Here is a 12,292-nt window from a genome sequence, read left to right on the forward strand (position 1 = left end):
CGATTCTATTCATGGCACTGTTGATCATTCTTTCAACTAGTGCTTCTGGTCATTATCACTGTTGATCATTCTTTCAACTAGTGACTCTAATTATAACACTGTTGATCATTCTTTCAACTAGTGTCTTTGGACATATCACTGCTGATCATTCTTTCAGCTAGTGACTTTGGACATAATGATGTCTTATTACTTGGTCAAATATATTATCTCTAGCACCAAATCATGCAAACCAGAATAATGACATGTTATGTCAATTATTATAACTTATCAAAATATATTACTTCACTAATTGTAATATCAGTGTATAGTAACCTGACTAAAAGTATTATACTTGACTATTTTATTATGGCATGCACCATTTAGATTTATACCTAATAATTTAAGAGTAATATTAGTTATAATTGTGGTCATGCTAACTTCCTGGATAATAGTAATGAGAATCAAATAATGTATAATACCTCCCATACCAGTAAAATATAATAACTTAATCACTGTAAGTATAACTGGTAACCATTTAGGATTTTAGAAAGCATTTTGTAATATAATTGTTTCACAAAAAGGTGATAAAACTTGTGATAAAAGAGTATGGACTCACAAACGGTGAGAAAAGAGAAATGAACTCACAGTGCAGATTTCTACGGGCAAAGTTTAGTCTACAGATAAGCCTTGATGTATTGCTGATTCAATTTAAGCAGAGTCTAGTCTATTGATTAGCCTTTTTATCCTAAGTTTAATAACAAGCACACAATTCTGGGTTAATGATCAATACAACAGTTACGATAATTTACGAGATCAAATTCTCCCAATGAATGACCAAGTGCAATACTTCAACTCATTTATCAAAATGACAAACGACAAAGTATAGTACTTCAACTCGTATATCGAATTATCGACAACGACAAAGTACAATGCTTCGGCTCATTTATCGGATTACCGACAAACGATAAAGCATAGCCCAATGTGGGCGGCACTTAGGCATTCCTTGGATATATTGATCCCGGAAACTGAATCGTAATAGCGATTGAGTAATTACCCTGATTGCGGCAGCGATTCGAGGTTTGTGTGTGTTAATTGTGGTAAATAGAGCACAACTCCGTGCCTCAGACGAATTTCTTCGTCGTTCAAACGCAGAATTTCAAGTCCCAACCTCTCCTATTTATAGCTGAAAAATAGTCTCCCTCGCGTGTCACGACAGGGAAACCTGGTCCTGGCGCGTGGCGCGAGAGGTCACTTTTGATATGAGGTTGCCACGCGTCTCAGTAGCTTGGGTGAGTCGACGGTTCGAGAAAATTCGATTTCTATCGAAAACTGTTTAGATAATACTAACTAGGAATTACCCCCCCTGAGTTTTAGGGGCCCTGATCCTGATTCCGATTGTTCTGAAACTTTCAGGGTTTGTGCAGAATTACTTGGGTGTCTCAGTTAGGTTTTCCTATTGAATAAGATAATATAATAAATAATAGTTTTGTCGAGGGTTGTTACAAAAAGCGTAAGGTTCATATAGCTTGTCTGCAAGAAACTAGGTGGAAGGGACATTGAGGGGTAGAATGCAATGGGTATAAGTTGTGGTATTCAGGGTCGGATGGTGCTAAGAACGGAGTGGGTTTTCTAGTGGCTATTGAACTGTACAATAATGTAGTGGAAGTGATAAGGTACAACGATAGGATTATGATGTTGAGATTGGTAATAGGTGAGGAGACAATGGTTGTGATTTGCGTTTATGCGCCTCACATGGGATTAGGAGACCAGGAGAAAAGAGAGTTTTGGGACCGCTTAGATGTTGTAGTAAGGGCCGTACCTAGGGAAGAGAGAATTTTTATAAGTGGTGACTTTAATGGCCATATAGGTAAAGATAGTGATGGTTTTCAGTCGGCAGACGGGGGTTTCGGTTTTGGTGATAGGAATGAGCCTGGTAGGGAGCTTCTAGAGTTCGCAGTGGCCCATGACCTGGGTATTATAAACTCGTTTTTTAGGAAACGAGTTTCTCATTTGATCACTTTTAGTAGCGGGGGGCGTAACACGCAAATAGATTATCTCTTGATGAAGAGAGAAGATAGACGATGGTGGAGGGACTGCAAGGTTATACCAGGGGAGACAACGGTGACTCAACACCATTTGCTGGTAGCAGATATAGGTCTGAGAAGAAAGCTTACGGAGGGGGAGAGGAAAGGTCGACCTAGGATCCGATGGGGAAGCCTAAAGGGAGACAAGATTACAATGTTTAGAGACAAGGTAATCCCTATGACAGCCAATTGGGTGGGTGGGGATGCAAACCGGTTGTAGGAGGCCATGGCGACTACCGTTACCCAGGTGGCAGAGGAGACGCTAGGGGTTACAACAGGATTGACAAGCGGGCATAAAGACACCTGGTGGTGGAGTGAGGATGTGCAGATCAAGATAAGGGATAAACAAGGGAGTTTTAGAGATCTTTTGAGGTGCACGGTCGAGGAAGAGCGACTGAGGTTGAAGGAGAGGTACAAGAAGGCCAAAAGAGAGGCGAAGAAGGCAGTGGCGGAGGCAAAGAACACCGCTTATAAGAATATGTATGAACGACAGGAGACGAAGGAAGGGGAACATGCTATGTTCAAGATTGCCAAAGCTAGGGAGCGTAGAAAGTAAGATTTAGGGGTAGTGAAATTTATAAAGGGAGAGGATGGGTAGGTCCTAGTAAAAGAACCAGACATTAAGTTGAGATGGCAAACCTACTTTTCTAATCTTTTTAATGGGGGGAGAGAAGTCCAACAAGAAAGCGACAACAACAACACTCAAGGACGACAACGAAATAACTGCTATTGTCGGAGTATTACAATGGGAGAAGTAAGGACAACACTCAAGAAGATGGGAAGGGCTAAGGCAGTTGGTCCTGACAACATACCGATAGAAGTGTGGAAGTGTTTGGGAGAGGATGGAGTTCGATGGCTAGCTACTTTGTTTAATCTTACTTTCAAATCTGGAAAAATCCCGGAGCAGTGGAGGAGTAGTGACGTAGTGCCCTTGTATAAGAATAAAGGTGATGCCCAGTGTTGTGGGAACTACAGAGGGATTAAGCTATTAAGCCACACTATGAAACTTTGGGAACGGGTAATTGACACTAGGATTAGAAAAGAAACTCAGGTTACGGTAAACCAGTTTGGTTTCATGCCAGGGCATTCAAGTACGGAAGCGATTCATATTCTACGGAGATTAATGGAAAAGTATAGGGAGAAAAAACGAGATCTACATATGGTTTTCATTGACCTTGAAAAGGCATATGACAGTGTGCCACGTAGACTGATTTGGGAAAGCTTGGAGGGTAGGGGAGTTCCTTGGAAGTATATAGACTTAATTAGGGATATGTATGATAGGACCGTGACTAGGGTTCGTACGCCTGTAGGAGATACAGAGTCTTTCCCCGTGGAAGTAGGACTCCACCAGGGATCCGCGTTGAGTCCGTTTCTTTTTGCGGTTGTCTTGGATGAGCTGTCCAAGTCTATTCAAGAGACAGTTCCGTGGTGCATGCTTTTTGCGGATGATATAGTGTTAGTTGCTGAAACTAGACAAACCCTAAATGCCAGGTTAGAGGAATGGAGAGCAGCCTTAGAAAGCAATGGTTTAAGGATTAGTCAGTCTAAGACTGAGTATCTTTATTGTAATTTCAGCGGTGCAGGTGACAACGTGGACACTCAGGTTACCATTGAGGGTCAAGTGGTCCCACAAACGACTAAGTTCAAGTACTTAGGATCATTTGTGCAAGGGGACGGGGAGATAGATAATGACGTATTTCACCGCATCCAGGTTGGCTGGTGTAAGTGGAGAGCAGCCACTAGAATTTTGTGTGACAGGAGGTTCCCAACAAAATTAAAGGGAAAATTTTATAGGGTAGTAGTTAGACCGGCTATGTTATATGGGACAGATTGTTGGGCCATCAAGAAAACACAAGCGCGCAAGATGGAGGTAGCGGAGATGAGAATGTTTAGGTGGATGTGTGGACACACAATGTTAGACCGAATAAGGAGTGAGGTTTTTAGGGGTTGGTTAGGAATAGCTAGTATATCAGACAAGTTAAAAGAGGGGAGGTTGAGATGGTTTGGGCATGTGAAGAGGAGGCAGTTGACAGAACCAGTTAGAGCAGTGGAAATCATGACAGTGGAAGGAAGGAGGAGTAGAGGCAGGCCCAAGTTGACTTGGGATGAAAGACTTAGACAAGATTTGTTAGAATTGCACCTCTCTGAGGACATGGTTCATGATAGGAGTTCGTGGAGACGTAGGATTAAGGTTAAGGACTAGTAGGTGAGGGTATAGACATGTCCTACCTGTGCCTTGGAGGGGGGGGGGGTTAGATTCTTTTACACTTTAGGTAGACCAACATATGATGATTTTCTTGTATATATGCATATATGTTGCTTACTGATGACTTATCTACCTACTGCTACGTGATTTACTTACCCGTTTTTCGTCTACCTGTCTGTTGGTTGTTTTGGAGCCGGGGGTCTCTCAGGAAGCAGCCTCTCTATTCTTGAATAGAGGAAAGGTTTGCCTACATCCCACCTCCCCCAGACCCTACCCATAGTTCTGATATTTGTGGGATTTACTGGGTATGGTTGTTGTTGTTGTACTCTTTCGGAATTTAGATTTCGAGGAGAATATCCATTTTCGACTGGGGGTGGACATCTATTGTAGACAACACTTGGTTTCTTACCAGAAATTTTTACTTCATCATCTTCTTTTGTCTCGGACTTCTTTTCTTCCGAAGTCTTCTCTTCCTCAAATGTTTTCAATCTTTCCACAATTGGGTAAATCCTGTCAACAACAAAAGTAGAGCATGAGTAACTTTTTAATAATCTGTTAACTCTCTCAGTTTCAATTCTCTGAGTTTCCAGTTTCAGCTTGTTCACTATTTGACTCGGTGTACTTATTCATTTCTCTGTTCAAAACATCATATGATTCTTTCAGCCTTTTTATATTGTGTAGCAACTCATTGTTTTGCTTGATCAGAGAATCACAATTCATACACTTCTCAAAAACTTGACTGCATCAGTATCAGTTTTAATTTCAAACTCTGGAACTTCTTTGACTATTCTTACTTGAACTTCTTCTTTACCATTTTTCTTTTTCTCAGCTTCAGCTTGTTCCTGTTCTTCTTCTTCTTCATATTTCTTCCATTTCTCTTCTTCAGCTTTTGCAATTTTTCTGTATTTTTCTGCCCAATATTCATCAGAAGCATTAGCAACAAAAGCTTTAGCGTTTAAAATCTCTTTGCCCATGAATTCTTTGTCTGGGCAATAATTGTCCCAACTAAAACCTTCTGGCAATTTTTCATCTTCTTGATCTGCCAAACATACTTTACTATCCGTTGGAATGTATTTATCCCAACTGAATCTACTTTCCTTGCCCTGATTAACCAGACATGCTCTCTTTGAATCTTCAATTTCTTTTCTACCATGTGCAGTTTGTGCCTGTTGTTGTTGATGTGGTTGTTGTGTAACTTGATGATAAATCGCCTTTTTATAGTAGTCGTTTCCGAAAGGATTTGAGCTCCACTTGCTTCGCGATTTATGCACTCTCTCTTGAAATGCCCCGTTTCCCTGCAACGAAAACAAGTGACTTTAGACTTATCAAAACCTAAAGTTGAAACATTTACATCACGAAAATCATCTCTGCCTGTTATTTGTTTAAATTTTTCAGCACGTCTCAACACACTAGCCATACACCATTTTATATCCATCAATTCCATCTCCTCAGCATCAATTTGATCGTAATCCTCTTTCATGAGCATTGGATTCCAGATCCTCCCTGCAACTAAACCTCCATAGGATTCAAGCACAGTCACCAACAAAGACATGTGACTTTTAGCAACTTCCTCAGTATAATTCTGATCATTTTCAAGATTTAAAGCAATGTTGCATTGAAGAACTTTGCCACTCTTTGTTGTAGAAAAATGTGGATCAAATGTTGGAAATGAAGTAAATCCTGTTTTGCTGCTTGATCCCTGAGATGAACTTTCAGAAGAACCTTTTGCATTAAAAGCAGTTTCAATCTTTGGAGAAAAATTGGTCTTATCACTAACACCACTTTTGAAATACAATCCGATGTCTTGTTCTCCATCATAGTTCTTCATCCTAGCAATCTTTCTTTGCTCCATCTCTTGAGCTTCAAGATGTTTAATAAACTCACCCAGTGTTAACTTTTTATATTCCTTTCTATTATTCCTCAACATCATCAGATACGTTCCCCAAATATCATGTGGTAACGCATCAGCTAGTTCCTCAACATCATCAGATACGTTCCCCAAAAATCTGTCCAAGCGGAATTAGCTTTGAAGCGAAATCAGGTTGACTCAAGCGGAATCAGGTTGATTTTTCAAGCGGAAATACGATTTCAAGCGAAATAGGTGACTTCAAGCGGAACTACTCAAGCGGGATACCAGTTTCAAGCGAAATCACTACCACTCTTCAAGCGGAATCACAATGACATCAGCATTTCGAACAGAATATTCAAGCGAAATAACTAAAATGTCAAGTTTTAGATTGATTTTAATTCTGAAACTTTCCAGGGTTTGTTAAAACATGATTACGCGTATAATGTGTGAAAATGAGCCAATTTTAACCGTGAAAAATTTTTCAATTTGAAAAGGAAGGTGTAGAAAACAGAAAATGCAGCTAAAATGGTAAGAACTCTTCCTCCTGAGCTCTGATACCACATGTAGGATCGTTTTCAGACCCGAACGAGTCGATAGAAGAGTGATTCACCAATACAAAAGGCGGAAACAATTGTATTAGTGTTATTTCAGCTGTATTCACTTTAAAACTATCTTGTATATTGATTCTAGAACAATTACAATTCAGAAGACACCTCGACAGAGCTTCGCCGTCGGAAAATTCTCTGCTAATTCCGCTTCAAATGACACACAACATCAGCTATATATAGATGACCTGATTTCGCTTGAAACATCTTCAAGCGGGATCTGATTTCGCTCCAAACTGACTCAAGCAAAATCAGTCATATAAGCTTCAAGCGGAATTAAACAATCTGATTTCGCTTGAAATGACCTAGTGTCATTTCAAGCGGAATTACTACTAATTCACACTTTCTCGATTTCCGAACCCTGATCTATCTTGTTCTATATAAAACTCGATACAAGACGAAATCGACAGACGGATGTACCAACATGTATGGTATGGTATGGAATGTTTAATTTTTAACAATCGACGTAAGAAGAAAGTATGTCATTAAAAAGTAAATTTCAAAAGTTTGAGTGGGAAATTTGAGTATCTAATAAACTTCGTATGATGAAATTGCACGACACATTTACTTATATAAATTAAGTAACGCATGAAGCGAAAGCAATAGTAATATGAAATGCATGAAATGATTTGAAGGCAACGTAAAGGTATGTAGGGTACAAATAACTACAAAAGATGTAGAATAATGTTAACTTGGAGTTTAGCATGTATGCGTGACTATGAAATAGTAGTTTTGTTGTGATAACAAAACAAGAGTTAAATGTTATACAATGTGTCTATAGAATGAAATCTTAGAGGATGAGACGAAGGTATTAAATCTGTTACAAACTAATCATATGAAGGTAAGCATTATTATAAGTTTAAATAAATATGTATATTGACATGTTACTAACGGGTCGAGGAAATGAGAATGTTATATGGAAGTATACCATGGAAAGTATAGACTTGTTAAGAAGAAGTCAAGTGTATGAATAATTGTGAAACAAGATAGGATGATTACTTATAATTATGATGTGACTATTAAGTCAAACATAGATGTGTATGTGTAAGAGAAAATGAGAAAGGTTTCGGGGACGAAACCTCATTTAAGGGGGGTAGACCTATAACACCCCAAAAACGGGTTTGGTAAATTAAAACTCGGTGATATAAAGAAATGAGTTTTAATCTCTTATTTAACCAAAATGAAACTAGAGGGACCAAAACCGTTAAGTGGGAAACATGATTTTGTAAAACAAAACTAAAACACCACACACACACATAGTGTGTGTGTGTGTGTGTGTGTGTGTCGATGATCAGGAAGGAAAAAGAGGGTTCAAACCCTAGTTTCTTCAAAATCTTCAAATTGAAAGGCAAGATGAAGCTTAAACTCATAATCGAGCATAGATTAATGATCACCTTCAAAAGGGGATCGCAAGGTATGTCTTAAAAGTTAGATTGGTGATTATGCATGAAGTGGGTTATGTTGTAAATCGCGAATTTGTATGAAATTGAGCATGTGTATGTGTTAGATTCATCAATTGGAACATGGATTATGCATGGTTTGGGTTAATTTGATGTTTTTAAGTGAAACCCGTTGATTATGGTGATGGTGACGACTTGAATGATCACCCATGTCCTAATTCTTGCTTAATATTGATGTATTTTGATTTGTATGATGGTTTCTTGTTAGAGGAATTGAAAGAAATATGATACTAGTATGTTTGATGTTATTGCATGTACGATTCATGTTGATTAGAAGTAGGAATTTGATGAATTGTGTATGAGATAAGAAGGATATGCAAAAAAGTTTTGGTTAAAGAGGGAAAAACCCTGATTCTCTCTCTCCTTGGCGATTTTCGGCTCCTCATGAAACCCTGATTTTTCTTTGAGATCTTATGCATAACAGTCTGTGATTAGAGCTTTCATCTTTCAAAAATCTATAACGAACTAGTTAGCATTAGTGATTGATCTAAAATTAGGGTTTTGTCTTTTCTTCTTCTTCAATCGCCACCTAAGTGATCGATCAGAAACCCTGACTTATTAAATCTGTTGTTATTGATCGCGATTAACTGAGATTAATTTAGCTAGATTGATACTTTGTTTTAATCGGTTAAGGGTTGAAGGTTGATTCTAGGGTTTTCAAGGAGTAGGGTTTTTGTTTTTCAGATTCTTGGTTTGCATGGTTCTGTCGTTTGGGTGAGGATTGGTTTTGTGTTTTCGGATTACTTGTTACATGGAGAGAAATCGAGATCAGGGACTGGAGGATTTAGGTTTTCAATCATTTTCTGAAAGGTTGCATGGGGATATCTTCATTACGTCGAAGGGTTCTATGCCGATGAACATCCAGGAGACAAGAGAGAAACCTTCGTTGGTTCGGAAAAATTTTGATGGCAAGCCGATTAATATCGATGGAAACTCATTAATGCCGAGGCGGGGAATTCTACAAAAAGAACAGCGGCCGATTAACATCATTGACGAGTTGGAAAAGGTTTCTGTGCCGGTTCAGGTTGAAAGCAATAATGATCATGGACCGAGGGATGATGCGGTGAAAACTACAATGCCTTATTCTTATGCCGACACTCTTAAAAAGTGCACTTCGCTGAAACGGGAAGTTAATTTTAGGAGATTGGATCCGATTGAAACGGTGGAAGATGCTAATGTCCTTATTCCTCGTGAGGTAATACGGAAGGTACAGGAGAAGTTTGACAATGTTTTGTATGGTTATTTCTTAGGTAATCGGCTTCCCTTCCCTGTGGTGGAATACTATGCTAAAAATGTTTGGTCAAAACACGGTTTTGCTAAGATTATGATGAATTCAGAAGGGTTTTTCTTTTTTTAAGTTTGAAACTAAGGAGGGTATGACTAAAGTGCTTGAAGGAGGGCTCTGGTTGATTAGAAAGGTACCTTTATTCTTGAGTGTATGGTCTCCATCGGTCAGCCTCAAGAAGGAGTGTATCAAATCGGTTCCGGTATGGGTAAAATTCCGTAATGTTCCTATTGTAGTATATACGGATGATGGGTTGAGTTTGTTAGCGTCTAAACTGGGAATCCCTAAAAGGTTAGATGGTTACGCAGCGGATATGTGTGTGGATAACTGGGGGAGAAGTAGTTTTGCCCGGGCCTTGATTGAGATTAATGCGGATAATGAATTGAAGGATCACATTACTGTTGCCATTCCGAAGCTTGATGAGGACGGCTATATTACTGAGAAGGTGAAAGTTGAGTATGAATGGAAACCTCAGCGTTGTTCGGTTTGTTGTGTGTTTGGTCATAATGATCAGACGTGTCCTAAGAATGTCATAGCTAAAGCTAAACAAGTTGTCATTGACGATGAGGGTTTTATAACGAATAAGAGGAAAACGGCCAGGATAGGGATTATGCAAAAGAAACAGAAGTCCAAGTTTGTCTACAAGCCGAAGGTAGGAAACTCTGGAGCGAGCTCGTCGGGTACGAAAAATGATAAGCCTGAATCTAGTTTGAATGGCAATGTGGTAATCAAAAACTCTTTTGAAACTCTATCTAAGTCCGATGGGGATGCGGATATAAGCACTCTTGTTAGCGAGAAACCAACGGGGCAAAAGACTGATGTAAGTAATAGATCTAACAATCTTAATGAGGAAGAGGTTGTAGAGGTGGTGCCTACGGAGATGTCAAAATTTATGAGCGGTAATTTACAAGGAAATAATTCTGAGGGGGCAAGCACTCCCGGGCTTACGGGTTTAAATGGATAGTTTAGCCGCTTGGAATATTAGGGGCTTGAACCGTCCCCTTAAACAAGCTGAGGTTCGGGTTCTTATAGCTGAAAATCATCTAAATGTTTGTGCAGTGCTGGAAACTCATGTCCATGTGAATAAGTTAGCTGGTATTTGTAACAAAGTTTTTAGGAATTGGAGTTGGACGTCTAATGGCGGGTTATGTACCAGAGGCACTAGAATTATTCTTGGATGGAATGCGGATGTGGTGGATATCATGGTTCTCTCTCAATCGGATCAGGTGATGCATACTCAAGTCCTCGTAAAAGCTGACAAAAAGTTTTTTTCTGTTCCTTTGTTTATGCGGAAAACAGGTACCATGATCGTCGATCCCTTTGGGAAGATTTATGCAAATTTAATGCCTTGTCTCGTAACAAAAAGTTTTTTTCTGTTCCTTTGTTTATGCGGAAAAGAGGTACCATGATCGTCGATCCCTTTGGGAAGATTTATGCAAATTTAATGCCTTGTCTCGTGATAAACCGTACGTAGTCCTTGGTGATTTTAACGTGGCTCTTAATATGGAAGATTGCTTATCTGGGCCTTCTAACCATTCTATTGGCATGAAGGAGTTCTATGACTGTGTTAAGGAGACCGAATTACTTGATATTCCGAGTCATGGCATCCACTATACGTGGAACCAGAAGCCGAGAGAGGGAATTGGGGTTATGAAGAAGATAGACCGTGTTATGGGTAATGTCAAGTTCCTAGAACTATTTCCGGATGGTTATGCGCTTTTTCAGCCGGCTCATATATCGGATCATTCACCTTGTATCTTGGAGATATCGTCGGTGGCCCGTATTAAACCGAAACCGTTCAAGTTTCCCAACTTTATCGAAACCAAATTGGAGTTTAGGCAAGTTGTTACGCTAGAATGGGCCAAGGAAGTGCAAGGTTACTCTATGTTTGCTGTAGTGAAAAAAATGAGAAATTTGAAGCCGATCTTTCGTAAAATCCTCTTTCAGCAAGGTAACTTGCATGATAGGGTTGCTAATTTACGAGTTAAACTTGACCAGATTCAGCGACAAGTGGATGCTAATCCCTTGGATATGTCGTTTCGTGATGATCATGCCAAATGTCTTCGTGATTTTCAAGCAGTTGCGTATGATGAGGAGTGCTTCCTTAAGCAGAAAGCCAAGGTTGATTGGTTATGTGCGGGGGATGCAAACACGGCCTTCTTTCATAAGTGTGTGAAAAGTAGGAACGCTAGAAGTAAAATTTCGAGTATTATGGATGTGCAAGGGAACCGGTATGAGGGCGATCAAGTCCCAGCTGCTCTTCTTACTCATTATGCTAATTTTTTGGGCATGGATGACCAGGTCGAAAGCTTTGATTTTGGGGATTTGTTTGTCAATACTTTGAGCGACTCTTCAGCTGATCATATGGTCCGTGCGGTGACACGAGATGAGGTAAATAAAGCTATGTTTGGTATTGGTGAAAATAAAGCTCCGGGTCCGGATGGGTACACTTCGGCTTTCTTTAAACAAGCTTGGGATGTAGTGGGTGATCAAGTTACGAATGCAGTTCTGGATTTTTTCGAGAATGGTCAAATGTTGAAGCAAATCAACCACACTATTATAGCATTGGTGCCAAAAAAGGAATCCCCTAACACGGTGTTGGACTACAGGCCGATTTCTTGCTGTAATGTCTTGTTTAAATGCATAAGCAAGATTATCACCGATAGAATCAAAGGAAGCTTGGATGGTTTAGTCAGCATAAATCAATCAGCTTTTGTCCCTGGTCGTAAAATAACTGATAATATTCTTCTCACTCAGGAGCTTATGCATAACTACCATATTGATAGAGGTCCGTCTAGATGTGCCTTGAAGATTGACATTCAGA

The 12,292-nt window shown here is 39.5% G+C and overlaps 1 protein-coding gene across 1 annotated transcript; it reads left to right on the plus strand.

Annotated features, from left to right (window-relative positions):
• Positions 1-1,701: 1,701 nt before the first annotated feature.
• LOC110875875 (craniofacial development protein 2-like) lies at positions 1,702-2,283 on the plus strand. The gene has a single exon (XM_022124070.1). It carries the CDS (start codon positions 1,702-1,704, stop codon positions 2,281-2,283), a length of 582 nt encoding a protein of 193 aa, XP_021979762.1.
• The last annotated feature ends 10,009 nt before the right edge of the window (positions 2,284-12,292 follow it).

Source organism: Helianthus annuus, chromosome 9, assembly GCF_002127325.2.
Source record: "Helianthus annuus cultivar XRQ/B chromosome 9, HanXRQr2.0-SUNRISE, whole genome shotgun sequence".
In the NCBI taxonomy this organism is placed as follows: Eukaryota; Viridiplantae; Streptophyta; class Magnoliopsida; order Asterales; family Asteraceae; genus Helianthus; species Helianthus annuus.

What these genes read in the sequence shown, in the direction of transcription:
- LOC110875875 (XM_022124070.1), top strand. Translation starts at nt 1,702, where the DNA reads ATGGTTGTGATTTGCGTTTATGCGCCTCACATGGGATTAGGAGACCAG.